We start from the raw sequence: 25,204 nt of genomic DNA, 5'->3' as shown, positions 1-25,204 counted from the left end.
TCAAATGTGTTTGGTATACAATGGGGAAAAATGTAGCTTTTGGATTTGATACATAGGTGATATAGTGAGAAGAAAGCTAGAGACTTTAGGCTGTGATAGCCAGCAGGAGGAGAGTTCCCAGTACAGTGCTGAGCCACATTGCTACTCTTCCTTCTAGCTAGTTCAAGGCATTTCCTCCGTTCTGTAAAACCAGAAATTAAAGATTGTTATATAATTCAGTGTGGTGATAGTGCGTTTCTTTTTAAAGATTGTAGTTTAGTAAGAGAATGTTACCGCATTCTGAAATGGTGATGGTGCTGGAGACGTGTCCTGGGAATCTGTTAGAACTGGACGAGATGGAGGGCTTGGAGGAGTTGGTGCTGGAGGTGGGGCATGGTAATGTCTCTTGTGTTTGTGCTTTTTCTTGTGCTTGGCTGGAGCTGGTGCTGGTGGTAGAGCTATTGGTGTAAGCCCTAGAGGCGGTGAAGCTGGTGGTGCAGAAGGTGATGCCTGTGGGGGAGAGGCCGGTGCAAGCGGTGGTGAGACGGTTGGAGCTGGCACAGGCGGGCTTTGTGGTGGTTGTGGAGGCTAGCTGCTGGGCTGATAACTGGTGCAACCTTTGGAGCTGTGGTGGTGAGACGGTTGGTGTAACTGCTGGTGGAGGTGTAGTCGGAGATGCTGGTGGCGGAGTAGCTGAAACGGGTGGAACAACTGTTGTTGGAGTCGTAGCTTAGCTCTTTCCTTCCATGGGTCAACGAAAGTCTCATATTATAATATAAATTCGGATTTCGGGGTGATCATTACAGCATGTACTGATTGTCAACTTTCTTATTGATAGTAGGTAACATTTTTTCTATAATTCACTTATTGTGCATGATTGTATGCGGCAAAAGATTCAGTCTATGGTCTTGCCTAAGACGTTGTCATATCCTTGCTTCAGAATCCTAGCAATTATGTACTAAATTAAGAAAAACAGAAGCAGAATTTTAAATGAAAAGTATTTTATTTTATTTTTCACATAAACAATGTTTAAAATATTTTTATTTCAGTATTTAGCGGATGTATTAAGTCATGCAGAGAAATGAGAGCAAAAGGAATATAAAACTTAGAAGAAGAATGAATATTGTGAACAAAACACTCAAACACCATCAATGATCACAAGAAGAGAAATGTTTAAAAAGTGGGAGAGCGTTAGAACCTTCAGAAGAAGATACCAAGTTTTTTTTCACTATGAAGACGCTTCATCCCAAACCTCTCAGAGAATCAAGAAATGCATGAAAGTAGAATTCAAGTAGGTGGTGGGGTGACACAAGGAGACTGTCAAATTTTACTATTCACACGTTCACTTTCGTTATATGCAAAACCAATGGTCATGGCAGATGAAGGCGTCTTCGAGCTTGGGATCTTTCGTTATATCACTTTCGTTTTACACAAAACCAACATGTTTGATAGTCTCAATCCATGCATTCTCGTCAAACCTTCGAATGCTATCTCCCGAAGACCGTAGCAAGCTCAGTCCATATTTTCCGCTATTCAAATTCATCGATCAAACTTCGCGGATTAGAAACCGCGGAAAGTTCGTTCTTTATCAAAAGAATTCGTAGTAAACGAGTTGAGTCGGAAGACGGCCCAAAGGGATCTAAAACACGACTCGAGGCCCATCCTACGATTTCTTAACCAAAAGCCCATAAACCGCAGCACGGTTTACGCTTGGTCCACAAGGAAGGATAAATGTCAAGTTTCCGCGGATAAATATGGAAGTTTTGAAGATAATTGGAAGATCGGGAAAAATGGAATATCTCCATTTTTATGCTATGACGGCTTAAGGGCAGAAGAGTAAAAGCATAAACTGACCTTGGAGCTAGTATATAAGGAGTCCTAGGCGAGGAGCATGGCAAAAGACTTTTCAGAGCAAACTTAGCACTTAGAGCAATTTAGGCAATTTTCCGTTTTTGTTATTTCGAGCTGCGACTCAATTAGGTTTAGCCGTCTTAGGGTTGCTAGAACTAGGAATCTCGCCGACAGCTCTCGAGCCCAGGCTTATACCTTGTTGTAAACGCTCATACGCAGATTCGGAATAAGATCTACTTTGCTCTCTTTTTCTATTTCTTATTCTTATCGTTGTTATTCTCGTGTTCTGATTGCTTGACGTGTGGTAATTAGCAGATATCCGGGTCCTCTGGGAAATTAGGGTTTTCCTAGTTTCCTTATTTAAACGGAAATCGACAGTGCAAATTTCGGTTCCCACAGTTTGGCGCTAGAAGGAGGGGGGGGGGGGTACGGATCAATCTAACCCACAAAAGTCACATCACTCTCGATCAGACATGTCAACTAACGACGCGGATAACGTGTAAACTCCTCTTAACGGAGGCAGCAGCACCGATCTCCGCACTCCAGTAGCGGACGTATCAGCGGCCAACGCACAAGCCAACGCCGCGACGCTCGAGGAGTTTAAAAAGATGTTCGCCACCTATGAGAAAAGGTCGGAAGAACAGGATAAGCTCGTGAATACCTTGACCCAACAGGTTGAAACCTTAACGGAAAGGACCCAAGCAATCCGCCCCCGCGGAACCACCAAAATCCGCGGGAAGAGGCTCGACTTCGCTACCCCACTCGACAGATCAGGAGTCGCGCGGGAACGACCTTCCGGTCAAAACCCTAGCGAGAAATCTCCCTTCGAAAAGGGGAACCCTGAAAGTCTTCCGCCCCCTGCAAAGGACTCGGAGGATAACGAAGCCGAACACATTGACCTGGATCCTAGCGTTGTTTCCAACGACACCGACGAGGACGTCGACAGATATCCGAGAAGGACCGGAAGCCGATCTGCTCGGGAAGGCTCTCCGTTCGAAAAACCAATGATGGAAGAGGAAGAAATCGCCTATTGGAACGAACAGGAGGAGCTGGCTGAAAGAAAAAACCGAGCACACTCGCAGTAAACGCCGACAGGCTCGGAAATCTACTGACGAGACATCGGATATCCGCGATCTTCGCGACTACATCACCAAGACTGCGGCAGAAGTGAGGGCCGTAAAGTCTCAAATCCATCACGCTACTAGTGCTGCCCCCGAAATCGATCGACTGTTGGAAGGAGCTCGGAAGACCCCTTTTACCAATCGCATTTCGGACATGAGGGTGTCCGATCCGGGAAAAATCAAAGTACCAAAGTACGATGGTACGGCCGATCCAAAAGCGCACCTTCAGGCTTTCCACATCGCGATGGGAAGAGCTAGACTGAAGGACGGCGAAAAGGATGCCGACTACTGCCACCTGTTCGTTGAAAACCTGGAAGGAGCAGCACTTGAATGGTTCGCACGCCTTCGTCGTAACACCATCGGGAGTTTCCGACAACTCGCATCGGAATTTCTCAAGCAATACTCTGTATTCATAAACAGAGAAACTTCCGATGTTGACCTCTGGAGTCTCTCCCAGAGGGAAGACGAACCCCTCCGCGAGTTTATCAGTCGGTTCAAGCTGATAATGTCAAGGGTCAGTGGGATAAGCGACAACGTGGCCATCGACGCGCTGAGAAAGACGCTCTGGTACAAGTCAAAATTCAGAAAGTGGATAACTCTCGACAAACCACGAACGATCCAGGACGCCCACCACAAAGCAACGGACTACATCATAGTAGAGGAGGAAACTAAAGTCTTATCGCAAAAACATAAGGCGGTAAGGCCATCCTCGAAATATGTGGACCCGAAAGGGAAAAAGAAGAACTCTCGTAACGGCAAGTACGTCCATCACGAGGGGGAAGATCTCCAGGGGCGCATAACTATGCGATCAACTCAGATCAGGGTCGGACCACGGGCAACGCATGGACTCGCAATCAAGGGTATGACGAAAACACCTTCTGCGAGTTCCACCAATCCCAAGGACATTCCACAACCAACTGCAAAGTCTTGGGAGCGAGACTGGCCGCGAAGCTACTCGCTGGAGAGCTCTCGGAAGTAACTAGCGTCAAGGATCTGATCCTCGATTCTGATCGCCCTCCAAAGACGGACAGAAATCCGTCCGCTGAAAAATCCCCTCAACAAAACCAGCCTGGGGATAAACGCGGCAGGAGGCCAGACAACAAAGGGAACGATAACAATCGCCGCAGAGTCAATATGATCATCGGAGGATCACAATACTGCGGCGACACTGTGTCGGCCATCAAGGCTTACCAACGGAAGGCGGAGTCGAGCGCAAATTGGTCTACATGGTCTCCTCCCCGAGATGGCCAAAATTGCTCGATCACCTTCACAAAGGAAGAGGCCGGCGGCATCGATCAACCTCACTGCGACCCGCTCTTCATAGATCTTGTTATACGAGACTTTGAAGTCGGAAGGGTACTCGTCGACACGGGAAGCACGGTCAACGTAATCTTCCGCGACAGTCTCAAACGGATGAGCATTGAACTCGGAGAAGTAATTCCGACGCCAAAACCACTCACGGGTTTTTCAGGCGAAGTATCGATGACTCTTGGATCGATCCAATTGCCAGTCATGGCCAAGGAGATCACGAAAATCGTCGAGTTCGCGGTGGTCGATCATCCCGCTATCTACAATGTGATCATGGGAACCCCATGGCTCAACGCCATGCAGGCAGTTCCGTCAACCTTCCACCTGGGTCTCAAATTCCCAACCCCAAGCGGAGTCGCGGCCATCTGGGGGTGCCAAAAACAGTCGCGGCTATGCTTCCTCGCAGAGCACAAGTTAAGGCAAATCACGACTTCTGCAGCTGTAAACGGCAAGCGCACGAAGATAGACCAATCTTCGGCCAAAAGCACCCCGGGAAAAAACGAATTAAAAACGTCTACCAACGCAAACGCATCGGGCGTCGAAGCTCGACACAAGTCTGAAGCCCACGCTGCAACTCAACCGGAACATCCGGAAAATAGCGTTGACCCAGCAACGATCGACAAGGTCAAGGCGGACATCGCGACACCTACCGCCGAGTAAGAACACTCGCGGCATGAAACAGAACTACGAGATGGCTTGATCCTCGAAAGGGGTACGTAAGCAGCTCGTCAAAAGACGAGTTCAGCTATCCCCCTCTCTAAAAAGGGGGGGAGTGGGTGCGTATACTCGTATACTCCCACTTAAAAAATCGCCATTATTGTAATCGAGTTTTCAAGAAACTTCAAAAACTTTTACTACAATATACGTTGTCCTTTTTATCGGAAAATGTTTACGCTTCAGTTAAACACAAAAAATTTTCAGGACACGCCTGGGAACATTAAGACTCTTGTCTGCAGCCTCATCCGGCCCAAAAATCGTAAAAAAATAATCATCCTTCAAACGCACAAAGATACACGTATAATCCTCGAAACAACTGCGAGACGTCGCAAAGTTAAAATTTGTAGATAATACGAACAAATTGTCCGAACGCGACCACCAAAACCTTACACCCCGTTCGTCGATTGGCCCCGACGAACACGCCAGCCGTCTTAAACAAACGCAATTCGATCACTCTTTTGATCTTTAAAAATGTCCAGCACAAGGACAAAAGCACGCTACAACAAAAATCCAAAATTTTGGTTTAGCACTTCCAGTTAATTCTGAGAAGATGCTCGATTCGTACCATACAAGTCATATAAGCCGAGAACATATCGCGGACTTTAAATCGGTGCGAATCAGGAAGAAATCGCAACAGGAAAAACGATAGCCGGCTAGTCACCGCATAAACCTTAACCGAAAGTAAACCTAGGTCTTGCCCTAAACCCAACGCTCTGGTCTCAAACATCTCAAGGCATGATATCTAAAAGATACGAGATCCTAAACCATGTCTCTCCGTTCGTATCTCAATGTTCTCGAAAATCGTAAAGATAAATAATTTTTACGAAAATCACGAACGAACCAACAGATTGAACGTCTCATCGGAATTAAATATGAGACGACAACTCATATTTACTTCAAACCTACTCAGGAAAACTCGAAAACGAAAACATTCATCATATAAATAACCGCGTAAAGCGGTAAGGGGATTCAAAGCCACCAACGGCCAATCCCGATAAACGATAAAAACGGCCAAAACAGGCCCGTACAAATCTCTTGGCCACAATCGGCCATAAACATGAAACAGAAAGACGAGCATCTCTCTTTCGATAACTATTCCACCACTCATAATCCAAAGTCAAAGTCCCCGGACAACGAAGCACCGACCGCATCCGCGGGACGATCCACTTCCTCGCCATCATCGGGAAACCCAGTCGAAACCTCCTCGGTATCAGGGGAAACCGGGATGGAATCCCAGAACCCTTGAATCCGTTCGTCGATCGGAGGGATAAGCGCCTCAGCGTGGGCACGTTCATTCATCCCACTCTTCATCAAGCTCATTTCCTCCTCAAACGCATAGTCATCGGCTCGCGTCCTCCAAAGACTTCCGACCGAACTGCGGCACTCACGAAAGTCACCCACCAAGGTAAAGACATTCTTGAGGTTCCCATACTCAACCTGGAATTGAGAGGCACGAGTCTTCATCACCTCGGCGATTTCCCTCTTGCCTTTCCTTTCCGCTTTGTGGATGGCCCGCGCATGATCACGAGTAAGTTGCGCCTCTCTCTCCAACATCTCGCCTTGCACGCGAGCAAAATCCCGCTCCGCTTTCTCCGCTTTGAAGCGGTAGACCATGGCTTCTCTATGGCCCGCCTCAATGGCCGTGCCCAGCAAGCTCAGGCCCTGCAAAATCGATTGACATGTTATAAATATATATATACATAGGACAATCACCAATTCTCAAAAAATTAACCCCATTGATGATGCGAGATCCTTCCGCAACGACTCTCGGCCTCGCCGATTCTTTCGTAGGAGGAGGAGCATCAAAACCCGGTGACAGATCAGCAAAGAAATCATCGAAATCCGGAATGGGGACCTCGCTCGAACCACTCCCATCGCCGTAAGCAAGGTTCGGATCCCATCCTGGAAGCATAGAGTCATCCATCGAAAATTCTATGTCGCCAAGATCGACATCTTTTCCCTTCCGAGAGCTCGGCTCCGGCACAGCTGTTGGAGCTCCGCGGGATTCTGGTCGTCAGATTCGGAGTCGCTTCCCGTGTTCGCAGCCAAAGCAGGACCGGGTTGCACGAATCTCAGTGCCTTCTGAACCCTCTTCGGCGTAAAAGAAGTCCAGAAGAAGGGACCATTCCTGGGAAGATCCCTCACCGCAATGATGTCCTCAGGGAACGGAGCAAGAGGGTTGATGAAGGGACGATCATTCGGCAACCTCCGGAACAGTGGAATGCAACTCTCTTCGACGGACGCAGCGTCTATACGAACAAAGAAAAAAAACTTCTTCCACGAGTTGAAGTTCGAAATGAACTTCTTAACCACTGATATAAATTTCCGAGGGACCAACCTATGCTTATCCGTATCTGTGACAAGTTGAAGCCTCAAAAGCGCTTCATAATGATCGACGGAAAGGGAAAGGCCATGCTCGTAGCTTAGGATCAGGATCCCAATAAGATGCTGAATGGCAAGGGGAGTCAACTGGCTTATCGCAACTTCGAAACGGTCCAACACTCGGACGAGAATTTCGGGTATTGGGAACCATAGGCGACAACGCACTACGAACGCCTCGTAGCAAGTGAAGTAACCCTCTGGGGGGCTGTTAGCACATTCCCCACGGCGAGGAACCCAGAACTCCACAGCATCCGGGATATGGTAGAACGATCGCATGATCGCGAGAAACTCGTCAGTACTCCTGCTTGCATCCCCTTTCTCGACTCCATGATGGGTCAGAACCGGGAACGACTTCTCCTTGGGAGGGGTCAACGAGCCATAATGAGCAACCCACCATGCCTCGTTCTCGGCAGGATGTTCCGAGTGAGGCACGAACTCTATCTTCGGAACAATGAGCTCTTCGTAAGCACTCGCGGATGAAGACCCTTTTTTCGTAATCTTTTTCTTGCTCGACATCTTTAAACTTCTCCTAAGAAAATAGAGGAAAAAGGTGGAGAGAAAGATAGAAAATTTTTTCTTAAGAAAGATCTTAGAGAAAGACAAGAAAGCGAAAAAATTATGAAACAAGTTACCTCCCTTCTTATAAGCATGAGGATTTACTGTTCAAGCTCGGAATTTCGGATATTAATTCCATCCATCACGCCTAACTTGCCGAACATGCCTAACCGCACGCTAGAATCCTACGATGCGTGATCCTAACGGGCTGGGGGGCTAACTGTTGGGGTCAAAAACGGTTACGACGGAATTACCACCCGAAAATCCTCGGAGATCGTATTTCCGAAAGAGATAGTAAAAAGGAAGATGTAACTTTCGTAACATATAACCAAACACGAAGTTTTTACGAAGAAGTATCCTTGAAGATTCAAACCAAACTAACCAAGCTCGACCGTTGCGTAATTACCACGCATACACGCTGTCCGGTCGCTGCGTAGCAACCAAGTCCAACCCAAAGCTCGGTCGCTACGAAGCGACCGAGCTCGAGTCAAAGCTCGGTCGCTACGTAGCGACCGAGCGCTCGTCCAGCTCGGTCGTTACGTAGCGACCGAGCTCAAGCCAAAGCTCGGTCGCTACGTAGCGACCGAGCGGGAACGTAGCAACCAGGCTCGAGCCGAAGTTCAGTCGCTGTGTAGCGATTGAACCCTTCCGAACATCGATACAACATCAATCCATGCATTCTCATCAAACCTTCGAATGCTATCTCCCGAAGACCGTAGCAAGCTCAGTCCATGTTTTCCGCTATTCAAATTCATCGATCAAACTTCGCGGAGTAGAAACCACGGAAAGTTCGTTCTTTATCAAAAGAATTCGTAGTAAACGTGTCGAGTCGGAAGACGGCCCAAAGGGATCTAAAACACGACTCGAGGCCCATCCTACGATTTCTTAACCAAAAGCCCGTAAACCGCCGCACGGTTTACGCTTGGTCCACAAGGAATGATAAATGTCAAGTTTCCGCGGATAAATACGGAAGTTTTGAAGATAATTGGAAGATCGGGAAAAATGGAATATCTCCATTTTTATGCTATGACGGCTTAAGGGCAGAAGAGTAAAAGCGTAAACCGACCTTGAGCTAGTATATGAGGAGTCCTAGGCGAGGAGCATGGCAAAAGACTTTTCAGAGCAAACTTAGCACTTAGAGCAATTTAGGCAATTTTCCGTTTTTGTTATTTCGAGCTGCGACTCAATTAGGTTTAGCCGTCTTAGGGTTGCTAGAACTAGGAATCTCGCCGACAGCTCTCGAGCCCAGGCTTATACCTTGTTGTAAACGCTCATACGCAGATTCGGAATAAGATCTACTTTGCTCTCTTTTCCGATTTCTTATTCTTATCGTTGTTATTCTCGTGTTCTGATTGCTTGACGTGTGGTAATTAGCAGATATCCGGGTCCTCTGGGAAATTAGGGTTTTCCTAGTTTCCTTATTTAAACGGAAATCGACAGTGCGAATTTCGGTTCCCACATTACTCCATATCCACTTTTATTCTATTTTAGAGTAAAAAAAATGGAGTTGGGTTAGAGATGTCCTCAGTGCATTCTTCCTCGTGTTTTCAGGTCAATTTGAACATTGTTAATTTCGGGGCAATAGGATTGTAGTTTCAAGTACGAACATCTTCTGATTTGGATATTGCAATCTCACATTCACTTGTTATTCATGTTGGTTCTTCAGATTGTGCATATTTTGTGTTGAAAAGTTCATGATTTTCTGTTAAATGCCAAGGCTAGTGTTTTGTCCACGTATTTGTGTTGGATTAGTGATTGCTGGAGAATCATCTTTAGTGTTCGTAGATGGAATATGGGTTGCTTTTTATTATACGGGGACAATAGAATACTTTGAATAATATACTTGTATTCTTGTGCTATGTACTTTGGATAACATTGACAAAGAACAGAGTGTGTGCATCGGAGGAGCTTGTATCAGTGTAAAATTAGTGAACCATAACTCTTACGGGCAGAAGTTATTTGTATAGATAATAGCATAGGAGTAATAGTCTCATTGCTTAGAGAGTTTACGTTGATGATGGTCACACATTTCTTTTCATTTTTCTCTCTTCCTTGTAAACATTTTTCTGATAATTTTTTTCTCGCCTACTCACTTAAAAGACGATACTGATTTTACGGGTTATGCACCATGAAATGGAACAGGCTGTGGAATATGATAGATCGAGTGCTCCAACGGAATGTCGTGTATCAGGATGGCTGACCCCTCCAAAAATCACTCTTAGTTCCAACACTCTTCTTTTCGTACTCGTTATCCCATTTTGGGACATGAATCACTTGTTCAGTTTTAGGCTTAAATCTAGGCAGCTAAAGCCCTTTTTTATTAATGTTGGATATGGTTCTGTAGTTTCTTTACAACCGCGCTTGCGGGTCAACAGTCTCCTGCAAAGTTCTTCTCTGGATATATCCTATGATGTCTCTCCAATGGATGTAACTTCTTCGCCATTACACCTTCTCTGCGTTGCTGAAAAAAATCTGCTTCGTCAATGATAGATCAACCTCACAACATTGTCAACATCAGCAAGTTTTTTTTGTAAAGGAGAATTCACTTACCACCAAAATTGGTGCATTCTGCCAGCTCTCAAGTCCTCTCATTTGGGTCTATCAACATCGGTATTATTTCTGGCCGTAAGTTGCTTGTTCTGAGTAACGTGTCAAAGTTTCGAGTGAAGTTTTCCATGGGTTTCTTCACACTGTCGACCACACTTTTATCTTTTGTTTTATTGTACTGTTTTTCATTGGTCGTCCTGCTGACGTTGAGTATATCTCCGGCTATAATCTTCTAAAGCCTTTGTGCTCTATCTTAATATAATTGGATGTTCAAGAAAAGTTGGGCGTCTTCAAACTTATGGGGTAAATTTGCAACATCAGGCACTAGTACTGAGTCGTCATTTTCTTAATAAGAACAGCAATGATCTTATCTTTGTTGGCTATTCAAATTAAAACTTATCTGCCAGCTCTGTTGCTAATTTGCTACGGCTTCTGTTTAACTAAAATCAATAAAAGAGATTTAAGAGACCAAACGAAATAACGACACAGCTTAACTGTAAAACAAACTGAATGTGATATAGTTCTTGTCCAACAGTTTAAAAAAAAACGACTCGTCTTTTTACCCAATTTTATCGCCACCAGTCCCATCTCTATGAATCAAAGGTTCATAAATTCTTACATCACTTGAATAAGTAATCACATTTCCTGAAGCTGTTGTGTGCTGTTCTCCATAAGATGCCCAAGTAACCATATAAAGCCCTGAAATGATGAGCAACCCACCTACAACGCTGCACATGAGAAAAAGAAAGACGATAGATTTTAAGAGACTCTATCTAAGTAGGAAACAGATAAAGATGTTGTGTGAGTGTATGTCTGTAAGAAAGGGTTAAAGATGAAAACAAGAAACCTTCCAAGATAGATTGGACTGCCGAGGAAAATCGTGGATAAGAATGCAGACGCTGCAGGCTGAAGAGGGTTGTAAAGAGAAACCAAAGCAGCTCCAAGAATTTTGTTAGACCAAGTCAAGAGTCCATAGTTCAGAGCTGATGCAAACACTCCCTGAGAATCAAAACCAAAAAAGAAAAAAGAAACTCAGATGAATTATTTTGTGTCAAACAAACCCAAATAAACATGTTACATTACATAGGTTATTGCAAACTTTTTACCGCGAATATAACGGCAAGAATCTCGGATTGTGTCAAATGCCACTCTTTAGGCTCTCTAACAAACACAAACGCTGTTGTGATCATTATTGATGCACCAAAGAAGTATGAGTAGGCAGTAACTGAAAGGTACGCAGGATACTTCTTCAAAACAGGTGCTTGGACAGCAATAAAAGCAGCAAAACATATGCAGTTTCCAATCAAACATATAACTCCAATGTGCCATAGATCAAGCCCAAGACCAACAAAGCTAGAGACTAACCAACCATGAAGCTCAGGTTGACTTCTATTAACAATTACAGTTTTTGGTGTGAAGTATGTATGTTTATCTCCAAACAAGGCTGGACCACGAAACAAAACCATCACTAAGGCACCGGAAACACAAACAAGAGTGCCTCCAACTTTCGTTTGGCCCTCTATTTTAAACAAGTTCACTTTCTCTGTACTGCATCCAAATGAAGGAAGAAACTCAAAGATTAAATATATGTATATGGTAATGTTACAGAAAATGAAACTTACCCCATCATCACAGCTAATAGAAAGGTAAAGACTGGGATGGATGGTTGTATAGCAGCGGCATAAGTTGGATTCGTGTATGATAAACCAATAAGAAATAGTAATTGAGTCCCAAATATCCTATCGAGATTGAGAAGCTGCATAAAGATGATGCTAGAAGATTATGGCAAATCAAAAATGATATAGTTCATTACCCTGTTAAACCTAGGAAGAAGAGTGAAAAGAGAACCCTTATACTCATAGGAGGTCTGATCCCTCTACAAAACCATCAAAAGAACAACTATGGTTATTGTTTTTTTTTTTTGTGTTAAAAACAGAACATAACGTTTTATCCAATCATCAAACAGTATAATCAGAATAAAACAAAGATACTGGAGTTATCCAATAACAGAAAAGATGGAGCTATTATTGAGACTTCTTGATATAAACCCACAAATAAATTAAGAAATTCTTTTCTTTTTTTTTTTAAATAAATCAAGAAATTCACTGACCAAATAAAATGAAACTTGATAGATGAAACCTTTCGCGGAAAAAAGCAAGAGGAGCGAGGATGGAGAGAGCAATAAGATCGCGGAAGACACAGAAGACGAGCTGATTGATTCCAACGTTAAGAGCTACTTTCGCACTCACATGGTAAGCTCCGTAAATTAGCTGACACAAGGTCATTGCAGCGTGCGCCCTTCTAGCATCCCTCCTCGTCGCATCGTTCAGGATCATCGGAGCTGACATCTTGCTTCTCTTACTCTGATCGAAGAAGAAAACCTTGCTCTGCTTCCAAGTCAGACTTCTCTCTCTCTTATTTTCGTAGTGGTTGGGTTGTTCAAAATAGTATGAATATTATAAAAATATATAATCTTAAATAATATATTAACTACATTTTCTCATTTTAGACTCTGAAGTCTTATCCATCTATTTTACAATACACCACAAGAGGTCTTCTCTATAACAACTCTCCTTATTAGAATCCTTCAACAGAAGACTCTTTCTAGAATTATCAAACACTATTGTTTAGGTTAACAATCTATTTCTATTTTTCACAACAAAGTATCATATAGAATAGAAGTATATTATTTTGGTCTAGATAATTTTGAACATCAATGATTTAAAAAAGTCTAAATACAATTACCAAAATAAATGTATGTTTTTGGTCTTTTACGCAAGATTGTTGTCTTAATATCAATTTACCGAATGTAAAACTAAAAAATATCAAATCATCTCTTTCTAAGTGGGGGTTTTATATATTTCCTAAACAAAGTAAAATGTTTAGAGCTGAAATTTGAAGCTGGTAAATGTCTTCACGCAAATTCCAAGATCTAGTACTTCAATCTCTTATGATTGTTCCGATCAAAATCTCGTGTGATTATATAATCAGAGCTGTGCCTATGGCATGTTTAAAAATGCATTGGTCTTAGGCCCGAACGTAATTTAAACTTTTAGGAGCCCCTAGTTGTAGTAATTATATAATTAACCACTATAAATCTCACATAATAAGGTTTTAACATAAGTTCAGTCTTCATTTTAGTTATAGTAAGTACTCTTAACTAATCCCCTATATATTATTTGAGAAGCATTATAACTTTTTTTTTGCAGCCACATGTCATCACTAAAATGATTTTTAGAATCATTAGAGAAATATATTGGTCCATCTAATTATATAATAAGCTTTTTATTTAACTAACAATAAATTCATCATTAATGTACCTTACTATTTCTTTAAATAAAATTTACGGAATTGCTTAATGTGGCTAAAGTATATATGGCAATTAATGATTTTGAATACTAAAGATTTGATAAAAATAGTGTATCTTCTATCATATTTGTTTAATTTTAAACTATTAAATAAATTAAACAACCACAATAACCATATAATAAAAATTTAGATTTTTATGTATATCTTATATTTTGAATTTTTACAAACGGCTATAAATTACTAAAACTGTTAAAAGTCTCACATTCAAATTTTATGATCCATGGTTTAAAATTTTTATTATGACAAAATACAAATGATTACAAAAATTATATAAGTAAAAAGTCTAATTTAATTAATTATTAAGATTAATATATATATCGTTTTAAATTAAAATATACACCATATAAAATATAATATTTTAGTTTCAAAATTTACTTTGAACAATTTTTTGATAAAATTTTTGAACAATCATTGACAACTTATTTTTTTTAAAAATTATAAATTACTAAAACTATTAATCCCACAATGAAAATTTTGTTATCAGTAATTTAATTTTTTTTCTATAAAAGATACAAATGGTCAAAAAAACTATATGAGTAGAAATCATCATTTAATAGACATTAATATTAAAAATATACTAAAATATATTATCTATGTTAGTATCATTTAAATTTAATAACATATCCTATCAAATATAAAAAAAATATTTTTTAGATCAACAAAATTGATTTATATGTTCGCACCAATTTAATTATATATTTAATAGTTACTAACTTTTAATTATTTAATATATATTTATTATTTCATAATATGTAAAAATATTTAATACATAAAATAATTTTTATATATAATGTTGATCATGCGCAAGGCGCGGGTCTTAACCTAGTTTATTATGTTATAACTCAAAATTTAATAATTATTTTTAAGATATGCTTTAATCTTTGCTTTTTATACCACAGTTTTCTTTTTATTAAATTAATAAAATAGCAATTATGTAAAATAAGATTATCATTTAAATTTTACTTATGATTAAATATTTTTAAACTAAATTTAAATTATTAATGTTAACTTTTAAGAAAACATTTGTTGTGTTAGGTCTTTAAAATGCTTCGCACGGCATAAATATATTTTCATGGAAATTTCTTGAAGAAATAAGTTGTTTATCCAGATAACAATGATTTGCATTAAGAAATGAAAAATCAAGTTGTTTATCCAGATAACAAGCGGACACTCCAATTTGTCCATTCGAAGCAATAATGTAGTGTAGTGGCTATGGCATCTCCGACTTTTGTACACCCCAATTTGTCCATTTATACCATGTCGTTTTAATTCTATTCATATTGTTCTTGCATATTTTTATATTGTTTTTCTCGTTTAAACCGTACAAATAAATATTTTTATTTTTATTTGCAATTTAAGGAATTTTTGGATTTTTTGACATAAACTTTTTTAAAAATTTGTAGATTTGTTTGGATACAATAACCTTTGATATCCTGTTTATATATAGAGAACAATTTTGTTTTTCATTTATACATTTCTCACATAAGAAATTAAAGATTAATTCATCTTTATCATCTCTCTACTAAACCGTTCCAACTTCACTTTTGATCTACATCTAGTGTCGATCAGAAAAAAAGAGTACAAAAATTGATGAAATCGAACATGCATATATAGGTCTGTAAAATTTCTTTGTCTTGTATCTATCTTTGTTCTACGGCGAACCTTGGTTCGAACTCCGTTGGCCACACGGTTATGAACTATTGCTTTCGGCTCATTTGAATGTCCAGGAGAGGGTCTATCCGTGGACTGTACCTCCACCTGGAGGTTAGGTCTGTGTCTTTAATAGATCCGAGTTTAACTCTTTTTCAGTTCAAAAAAAAAAAGTAAAGTACATTTTGGTATTTTTTTGGAAATATGGATAGCACTATAAATGAGAATGAAACATGGATAACACTATAAAAAAGGTATATTGTCCTTTTGGTAATTTCATTAATATAATTATATTAATTATGTTTTCATATTTACTCGATTTAAAAATTTCATTAATTATATTACTTAAACAATACATCACATCATAAATTATGTTACAATAATAACAATAGTGAAGATTTTTATTTACTAGTTAGTCAACATTAACTTTGTGCCAATTATAAAATCAAAAATGTAAAATAACTGGATTTTGTATATGGGTAAATGTTCTGTTTAATTTGTTTTACCAATTTTTTTTTTTTACTTTCAATTGAAGGAAAAATTACGTAAACAAAAATATAATTCAAAGACATGTCTATGTATTACATTTATTGTCACTTAATTTTTCACTCCATACAATTATTTTACTAAATATAAAAAATTATTTTTATTTTACTTAATTTAGCGAAACACATAAAAATAGTTATTTTTTTAGTTTATAAAATCAGTTAGGCATGTCCCTTCTCATGGACTGTCCGAGGTGATTTTGGCCCACGAGAATTGTCCATCGGTACACATATCAGCACGCTGAACATTTGACTATCTATTTAGGTACAGGTTGTTCTTTTCGGATATCGTTTTTTTTTAAACTAGGTCCCGATTGAGTATTATAAATTTATGTGTGGGTTTTGAGTTGAGTATTTATGAGTTTGGATGAGTTCGATTCTGATGTATAGGAACCTAAATAACAAATGTATCTGAAACGGATTCAGATATTTGTACCATAAATAAATATATTACCCAATTCGGATCAGATCTTTTGAATACAATAATTATATTATGATTTATCTAAAATATATAACACTAATTATAAAAAACAAATATCAATATATAAGAATATAAAAATCAATATCCGGTGCGCAGATCTGTATCTAGTTAACTTTTTAAAATTAATGGAAATGTTTAGACAAAAACAATTGGATACAAATTGTATCCCTTCAAATAATCCACTTTCTTCCTCTGTTTTTTAACAATTATATTCTTGCAATATGCAACATCAGCCACTAATATTGAGTCGTTATTTCTTGATAAGAATAGCCATGATCTTGATTCTGTTTGGCTATCTCAAAGTAGAACTTATCTATCAATTCTATTGATAATTTCTATTGCTTCAGTTGAATGAAAAATCAAGCAAGCTAAGTGTAGAAGAAACTGTCTGTTATATACTTCTTCTCTGACAGTATATCTGAATTGTCTTTTTACGCAATTTTTTCACCAGTCCCATCTCTGTAAATCAAAGGTTCCGAAACGCTTACATCACTGGAAGAAGCAATCACATTTCCTGAAACTGTTGTGTGCTGTTCTCTATAAGATGCCCAAGTAACCATATATAGCCCTGAAATGATGAGTACTCCACCCACAACACTGCACATGAGAAAGAAAGACAATAAATATTAAGAGGCTGGGTGCCTGTGTTTATTGATGGATCAAAGATGCAAGCAAGAAACCTTCCAAGATAGATTGGACTGCCGAGGAAAATTGAAGATAAAAAGGCAGATGTTGCAGGCTGAAGAGGGTTATAAAGAGAAACCAAAGATGCTCCAAGAATTTTGTTAGACCAAGTCAAGAGTCCATAGTTCAGAGCTGATGCAAACACTCCCTAAGAATCAATAACCAAAAAAATACTCAGAAATGAAGAAAGCTTTAGTCTTTTTATGTAAAACATACCCAAAAAAACAAACATGTTGTTGCAAACTTTTTACCGCAAATATAACGGCAAGAATCTCGGATTGTGTCAAGTGCCACTCTTTAGGCTCTCTAACAAACACAAACGCTGTTGTGATCATTATTGATGCACCAAAGAAGTATGAATACGCTGTAACTGAAAGGTAGGCAGGATACTTCTTCAAAACAGGTGCTTGGACAGCGATAAAAGCAGCCATACACATGCAATTTCCAATCAAACATATAACCCCAATGTGCCATAGATCAAGCCCAAGACCAAGAAAGCTAGAGACTAACCAACCATGAAGCTCAGGTTGACTTCTATCAATGATTAGTCTGTTTACTGTAAGGTCTGAATCTTTATCTCCAAACAAGGCTGGACCACGGAACAAAGCCATAACTATGGCACCGGAAACACAAACAAGAGTACCTCCAACTTTCGTTAGGCCCTCTATTTTACACAAGTTCACTTTCTCTGTACTGCATACAGAATAAGGAAAGACACACAAAGATTGAATACACATATATACATTCTATTGTAAATGTTGAGGAAAATTTATACTAACCCCATCATGACTGCTAATATAAAGGTGAAGACTGGGATGGATGGTTGTATAGCAGCTGCATAAGTTGGATTTGTGTATGACAAACCCATAAGAAATAGTAACTGGTTCCCAAATATCCTAAGAGTAAGATAGAATAGCATTAAAATCTACATAAACAAGATGTCAGAAGATCATGAGAACCTGGTTAATCAAATGCTGGTTACTTACCCTGCTAAACCTAGGAAGAATAGTGAAAAGAGAACCCTTCTACTCATGGGAGGTCTTATCCCTCTACAAGACCATCAAAAGAACAACCATTGTTATTAGTTTTGTCTTAAAAACAGAACATTACATGTAACCCAATCATCAAGAAATTGCATTGACCAAATAAAAAGAAAAAATGAAACCTTTCGCGGAAAAAAGCGAGAGGAGCGAGGATGGAGAGAGCAATAAGATCGCGGAAGACACAGAAGACGAGCTGATTGATTCCAACGTTAAGAGCTACTTTCGTAATCACATGGTAAGCGCCATTAATTAGCTGAACCAAGGTCATTGCTGAATGCGCCATTCGAGCTTGCCTCTCCGTCGCTTCGCCGTCGTTTGTGATCACCGGAGCTGCCATCTTTCTTACCTTTCTGTCTCCGACCAGAGAAAGAGAACCAAAATCTAAATTCTAATCCTTTTTGAGATTATTTGTTTGCTCTGTTTTGAAGTCAGAATTATCTTCTTTGTAATTTCGTAGTCGTTGGGTTGTTCTTATTATTAAGAAGAACAATGCTTTTTAAGAAAGAAAAAAAAGACATTGAAAGACGATTACAAAAAAGTGTGTAGCCATTTTTAGCTATATATTATATTATATTATATTATCTTTCTGACACTGCAGATTTTTTTTTCTTTCTTATTAACACATCAAATCATCACATTAATTTATTGTGTTTATATTTCCTTCTTTTTTGAAGTGTGATTCTGATATATTTCCTCAACGTTTTTCAAAATGTTTGCAATATGTTTTTATGTTAATGTATTTCATTTTATTTAACTATGCAATAAATTATATAATTGACAAAAAGTTGTATACAATTTAAGTAGCATTTTGTAAAAAACAAGCTTAACATCAAAGTAAGTTTATGAATAATATTCCTTTAAATTGATGTAATACTATTTGCTATCCTAAGAGCACATGCAAAACAGAGTCCATAAGAGAAATTTTTTAAAAAAATATATAAAAAATTGATTTTTTTGGTTTTCGTGTCGGATCGGAGCCGAAAACTCTCAAGCTAAGGATTGATCTTAGTTGAGTTTCGTTACTGTATCGTGGGTCCCACGACAAAAAAATTCGTTACTGTGTCACAGGCCTACGATTAATTTTTTTTTTCTTTTTTTTTAATTAAACAAAAAAAAAAAAACATTAAAAAAACATTGGAAATCGAGCCTGGTGAGACTCAGCGTTGCATGTGCTCTAATCTTTTTTTAGATGGTGTACCATTAAAAATATTTATTTCATTTTAATGTATTCTTTCAAAATGAGAGACTACTGGAGATGATTTTATTTAAACTAGTTTTATTTTCTGTTTATTTACGTTTTAGTTTTTTTTTTAATATTTGTATACTGTTTTAGATATTACATGTAGATGTATTCTAATGATCTTTACCTCTCTTTTTAACCAAAACGTTGCTAAAAACAATTTCAATCTTTTATGCTTTTTTGGGTCATAATCTGTTATGATCATATATTTAAATCAATAAGAATAGAGTTGCATGAAAAAATCACGAAATTAAGTTGCTTATCCAAACAAAAATGTTCTGCTTCCAGAAAGGAAAAGTACAACAACTAGGCCTGGGACTTTTATCCGAGATCCGGATTAGATCCGAGATCCGATCCGAAAATCCGGATATCCGGAAGGGCCGAATCCGGATCCGGATAGTAAAATGTTGGATCCGTCAAAGCCGGATCCGGATCCGGATATCTTGATTTTTTTAGTCCGGATATCCGGATCCGTAAGTTTTATAAATATCTATTTCAAAAATAGTAATATCTATATATAAAAATTAATTTTATTTCATATATTTTCATTTTTATAATAGTATAAATATATTTCATGTAAATTTTGTAATATTATACATAGAAATAATTAAAAACATTATATATTTTTTTAATTTTTAAATTATTGTTAATATTTTTTTATATATTAATATTTTTATTTATTTTAAGGATCCAAATCCGGATCCGGATATCCGCCGGATATTACAATTTTTAGAAGGATATCCGACACCCGGATATCCGAGAACCCCGGATCCGGATAATGATAGTAAAATTATGGATTCGCCGGATAAGGATCCGGATCCGGATACCTTAAAATTGCCCGGATACCCGATCCGTCTGAGGCCTAACAACAACCATACCCTTCTAATAATATGTGCTAGTTCTAGTATTATTGCATAACATTTATTACTGAAATCTGTATTAATAATGCACGTTTGTGGGTTGACAAAAATAAATAAATAAATAATAATGCATGTTTGTGGTCGACAGAGAAGAATTATAAAGATATGAAATTTGTAGCTCAGATGTCGTTCTTGGCATTACTATATACATCTGGAAGTCATTTTATTAAAGAAAACGTCGGTTGTTAAAACAGTACTAATAAACTAAAAAGGCCATTTTAGTATAATGAAAATCCGATTGTTGATTATAATGACGTTGAGAGTAGGATATCTTTGAGACTATATATGGGCCATTTTTCAAGGTTTCGAAGGCCCATTAATAAAAACTGTTTGGCCCAAATCTCGTCTCCAATCTCACGCCACCGGCACAATCGCCCAACCCTCTCGTTACTCTACCCCTTCCTCGCCCATATAAAATCCACCGTCGCCGCCGGAGCTCCGATCTTTACCACCCAAAAAATGTCGCTCTCCGATGATGAAGACGAGTGCTTCGCTCGGTTCCTCGAATCAGAAGTCTCATCGGTATTTGGCTTTCCTCGTTATCTCGTTTTTTTCTTCTAAAGTTTCAATCTTTTTGAACTGAAACTCATCGATCTGTAGTTAGATTGTAGATTCGATGTTTTTCGTATAATTCATGATCTGGGTTTCTGTGTATATTAATTTATTACATCAAATTTGGGTTTGGTCGATCTTATTTGGTTCATGCTTCTCGGTTTATGTCCATTGTGAGATCTCTTTGTTCATGTGAAAGGTTCAGTTTTTTTTTAATTGATGCATGTGTGTGCGTTTTTTTCGTGGTTGTGAAGGTAGATGATGAAGAAAAAACGAAAGAACCTGAACCAAAACGGCAACGTATTGAGAAAGACAAAACAAAGGTGGTTGTAGACAAGGATGTAGATCAGAAGGAAAATGGTCACAATAAAGATAGAAACGGTGCAAAGAGGATAGAGAGTGGAGATTTCACCAAAGTTCCTACTGAGCTGTTTCGCCACATCTTCAAGTTCTTATCCTCTGAGGTATCTTTCATTTGCATTCTCAAGCTACATATTAGTCACTGTTCTCTTGATTCAGAATCGAAATTGAATGTGGTTATTACAGGATCTTCTGTCATGCTCTTTAGTGTGTAAATTTCTCAACTTTACCGCCTCTGATGAATCCTTATGGCGTCGCCTGTAAGCCTCTTCTTATGTTACCGTGGTCTCGTGGATAATCTAGTTTTCAAAATCAATAAACAAAGCAATACAACTTTTGATTGTTTGTATCTGCAGGTACTGTATCCGGTGGGGTCTAATGCCTTCAACTAGAATGTTACGTGAATGTGCTTGGAAGAAGCTTTATATCGATGTGAGTTGTCACATAGTCTGTAAGCTGCTATAAGAGGTCATACATGTATTAGTTCCTTGTAAGTGAATTCTTTTCTCTTTGTTTAATTTTAGCGTGACGAGAAGGATATGATTGAACTGGTCAGAAGCTGTCCACCGGATTTTAAAGTGTATTACGTTCAAATGCAAGCAGCAAAGCGAAGCCAAGCTCCTCTTCCCTCCGAGGTAAACATCATTTGCATCCCATAGTTGTTTCCTTTTCTCACCACGATCATTGTTTGATGGTATCTCTGTGGCAACGTTTAGATGGTGGATGACAGGGTAGTTCTTGACAAAACAGTACTTGACAAAGTATCTCTGTGGAAGAAAAGCAAGGGACTTACCAATAAAGCTGTGATTGGCCACGTTTGTTTGGGAACAAAATGTGGTTACCATCAGATTGACGATGTGTTCATATGCGAAGAGACTGGAAATGTTCATGGTATGATAATGAAACGCTGTGAAAAAATGTAAATTTGCTGCTTGTGTTGTCTAAACTTACCCTTTTTGTTTTATGGTCTTGTAAACAGTATGTGATGAGAACTGCAAGGAAGTGATATTTTGTCCAGACAGTGGGTGTATGGTGTGTACTATCTCAGGGCTTTGTTCTGACAGTTTGGTCTTAGAAACCGATTCAGACACAGATCAGGAAGAAGCTGAACTAGAAGCTGAAATATTAACAGAAAAGGGCCGTTTTGGTACGTATCTATCTCCCGCTGTGGTATTACCCTCTTATCTGTACATGTAAGTGAGTGGTTCTGTCTCTTCTTTTAACCGCAGATAGAGCTTTTGAATTTGGATATAACTGCGAGAGTGAGCAGGAATTAGAACGCACCTTTGGGTTCTGCTGATCAAAAGTCTCAGCCTTCACGGTAGCACATGTATGGGGAGTGTAATGGATCAAAAGTAGCTCTTGTGTTGAGTAGTCTTTATACTTTGTATTTGTAAGTTATGCAGAGCTTTTCTGTAATTTTACTCGATTGCCGCTTGAAAAGTGTTTACATGTGGTAATTAAGTTCCAAGCAAATCCTATTGGTACTAGTTAGTAGTTTCCAATAGCAACGAAGTTTCATAAGTTCTCTATCTATTGAATATATTTGGGGAATCAGTATCATTATGTGTTAGTTTATTTTGTTACGAAAAGAAATCCGAAAGTAATAATAATTTCGTGTAGATTCTTCGATCCTTTACGCATTTTTCTCATTTAAAAAAGAGTAGTTATATACACCACCCAACTAACGCATGCATGTTGGTAGGGATCACGGGTCCGTCCATTCATTACGCGTTCCCGCAACGCTAAATATTACGTAACAAAACTATTCTTATCTTTATCTCAATTGACCCCCATATTTTATAATACTTCATAAGCGCCCCGCAAGTTAGTATGGGCTCGAATATTCATAATACAATTAACCAAAATTCACTAAAGATTTCAAATAAGTTCTGAATAAACAAACCATTACTACCACCATTACATGTCTGATGTAGTGATGTATCGTTGCTGGAAGACCTGGACTCGATTATTATTAATGAGGAATACGTGTCCAATTAGGAATCATACTCAAAGTATGAGGACCATAAGATCAAAATATATCCTTTTGGAAACCGTGCCGCTTAAGGAAATAAATGTATGGCTTAAGCAAACCCCATCAATACATATCTCCAAATATCTTATGTTTTGTTTTCTGCTCCAATCCTGTTTCGACATTGTTTCGCGATTCGTCTCGGGTAAGAAATCTCTCATCTTTTTTCCGTTTAGATTTGATTATTTTACTCCCACTTTTGTTCCTGTGATCAATCTTTGCTTCGCTTGTTCTGATCCTTCGTTTGTGCAGTTTTATTGGGAATTAATAATTACATTGATCTCTGACTTAACCTATGAAGCTTATGTCTCTGCTTGATCCTCTGATGAAAAAGATTCAAGCTAATGTTCGGTTTTGTACGAATCTTAACCTAAATCGAATTTATTATTTGTCTCTTTTTTTTTTTTGTAGGTTTTGTTTTGTTGATTGAGAGAAAACATGGGAGGTGAGGAAGACAAAGACAAAGGGTTTTTTGGGTACCCACCCGCTGGATACCCGCCGGGTCCTGGGGCTTATCCACCAGCTGGATACCCACCCCAACAAGCTTACCCTCCCCCACCACCTGGTGCCTACCCACCTGCACCTGGTTATCCTCCGGGTGCATACCCACCTCCACCTGGTGCCTACCCTCCTGCTCCTGGTTATGGTGGTTATCCTCCTGCGCCTGGTCATGCTGGTTATCCTCCTGCTGGCTATCCTCCTCATCACTCAGGTACTCTATCTCCTCTTGCTAGTTGCGAAAAAACATTTAGCTATGATTATGAATGTGGTAAATGTCACTTTAGAGAGAAACTATAATGTAGAATTTTGTCTATATATGTGGTAGATATCATGTCACATAAGGAAGTTGAAACAAATAATGTTTATACATTGGTAGTTGTGAAAACGATATTATCATCTCGGTTGTTACATTTCATTTTAGCAACAAGTTGGGCTAATAATATATTGTTTTGAAATGACCGTACTTTATATGGTACCCAACAGGAATCCATAGTCATTTGACTGTTATTGGTATGCAAGAGTTCGTATTCTGATTGCAAAAACGCATCCATGAGATTGAAATCAGTTACATAAGTTCTCCAAAGATCGTACCTTTGAAAGTGTACTCATGTAGCAATCATCTCATTAGAGTTTTGAGCATCATAAAGACAACTTTTCAGATTCAATTATGTGCTAAAACTTTTTTTGCCTCTTTTTGTTTTTTTTCTTCTATTAATGTAATTTCCCTTAACTTGTTTCAGGGCACGCAGCTGGAATCGGGGGTATGATTGCAGGTGCTGCAGCTGCCTACGGAGCTCACCACATAGCTCATAGCTCTCACGGTCCTTACGGACACGCAGCATATGGTCACGGATTTGGACATGGTCATGGCTATGGCTATGGTTATGGTCATGGTAAGTTCAAGCACGGGAAGTTCAAGCATCACGGAGGCAAGTTTAAACATGGGAGGCATGGGATGTTTGGAGGAGGTAAGTTCAAGAAGTGGAAGTGATCTAAAAACCTCTTTTAATCTCATCTCTCGCCGGTTCAAGTTTGACAATTGAGGCTTTAATAATGATTATGATATCACATGTTGTACTATGAAGCTATATATGGTTTTATGATATTACTGATTCTGTTTTTAATATAATTTCATATATTATGCCCTTGTATATATGGGTTTTGGCATTGCTTAACCTGTTTTAGAAGGCATGGATATGATATGATCAAGATGATCTACATGGTAGTTTTTGAATTCCTTACCCACCTTGTGGGTGTATTCAATCAAACATATAAATTATGTGATCTTGACGACTAGATGATTTTGGGTGATTTGAGAGAGAAAAATCATTGTTATATTTGATTGAATACACCCTTAAAAGGATAAA

General features: G+C 38.7%; 4 protein-coding genes, 1 long non-coding RNA gene and 1 pseudogene across 7 annotated transcripts; 3 read left to right on the top strand and 3 right to left on the bottom strand.

Moving 5' to 3' along the window:
- Positions 1–85: 85 nt before the first annotated feature.
- On the bottom strand, positions 86–1,353 carry LOC106416925 (annotated as a pseudogene).
- A 9,585-nt stretch (positions 1,354–10,938) lies between these two features.
- On the bottom strand, positions 10,939–12,836 carry LOC106416363 (WAT1-related protein At5g45370). Of its 3 annotated transcripts, none has more exons than XM_013857228.3 (6): positions 12,600–12,836; positions 12,274–12,336; positions 12,083–12,199; positions 11,567–12,008; positions 11,308–11,459; positions 10,939–11,188 (listed from the first exon to the last, which is right to left on the bottom strand). In XM_013857228.3, exons 1-6 carry the CDS (start codon positions 12,806–12,808, stop codon positions 11,020–11,022), a joined length of 1,152 nt encoding a protein of 383 aa, XP_013712682.1. In that variant the 5' UTR covers positions 12,809–12,836; the 3' UTR covers positions 10,939–11,019. The 3 variants fall into 3 exon arrangements, with proteins under 3 accessions (XP_013712682.1, XP_013712683.1, XP_013712684.1); XM_013857229.3 differs by having other exon boundaries at positions 12,083–12,216; positions 12,309–12,336; XM_013857230.3 differs by having other exon boundaries at positions 12,571–12,813.
- LOC111209974 lies at positions 12,621–17,476 on the top strand. The gene is made up of 2 exons (XR_002661353.2): positions 12,621–12,857; positions 16,957–17,476. It is a non-coding gene; the product is annotated as an uncharacterized LOC111209974 (long non-coding RNA).
- LOC106416554 (WAT1-related protein At5g45370) lies at positions 16,609–18,777 on the bottom strand. The gene is made up of 6 exons (XM_013857481.3): positions 18,355–18,777; positions 18,176–18,238; positions 17,969–18,085; positions 17,441–17,882; positions 17,186–17,337; positions 16,609–17,102 (listed from the first exon to the last, which is right to left on the bottom strand). The coding sequence occupies exons 1-6, from the start codon at positions 18,567–18,569 to the stop codon at positions 16,937–16,939; spliced, it is 1,155 nt and encodes a 384-aa protein (XP_013712935.1). The 5' UTR covers positions 18,570–18,777; the 3' UTR covers positions 16,609–16,936.
- A 1,924-nt stretch (positions 18,778–20,701) lies between these two features.
- Positions 20,702–24,988, top strand: LOC106416587 (F-box protein SKIP31). The gene is made up of 10 exons (XM_013857514.3): positions 20,702–20,914; positions 21,199–21,408; positions 21,491–21,564; positions 21,661–21,736; positions 21,829–21,939; positions 22,021–22,195; positions 22,284–22,451; positions 22,534–23,481; positions 23,748–24,048; positions 24,578–24,988. The coding sequence occupies exons 1-8, from the start codon at positions 20,852–20,854 to the stop codon at positions 22,602–22,604; spliced, it is 948 nt and encodes a 315-aa protein (XP_013712968.1). The 5' UTR covers positions 20,702–20,851; the 3' UTR covers positions 22,605–23,481; positions 23,748–24,048; positions 24,578–24,988.
- LOC106418693 (glycine-rich protein A3) lies at positions 23,775–24,828 on the top strand. The gene is made up of 2 exons (XM_048767756.1): positions 23,775–24,048; positions 24,578–24,828. The coding sequence occupies exons 1-2, from the start codon at positions 23,775–23,777 to the stop codon at positions 24,826–24,828; spliced, it is 525 nt and encodes a 174-aa protein (XP_048623713.1).
- Positions 24,989–25,204: the final 216 nt, after the last annotated feature.

This window comes from Brassica napus, chromosome C9 (genome assembly GCF_020379485.1).
Source record: "Brassica napus cultivar Da-Ae chromosome C9, Da-Ae, whole genome shotgun sequence".
NCBI classification, from domain to species: Eukaryota; Viridiplantae; Streptophyta; class Magnoliopsida; order Brassicales; family Brassicaceae; genus Brassica; species Brassica napus.
The sequence above is the reverse complement of the archived record's forward strand: the minus strand, read 5'-3'. Positions and strand labels throughout refer to the sequence as shown.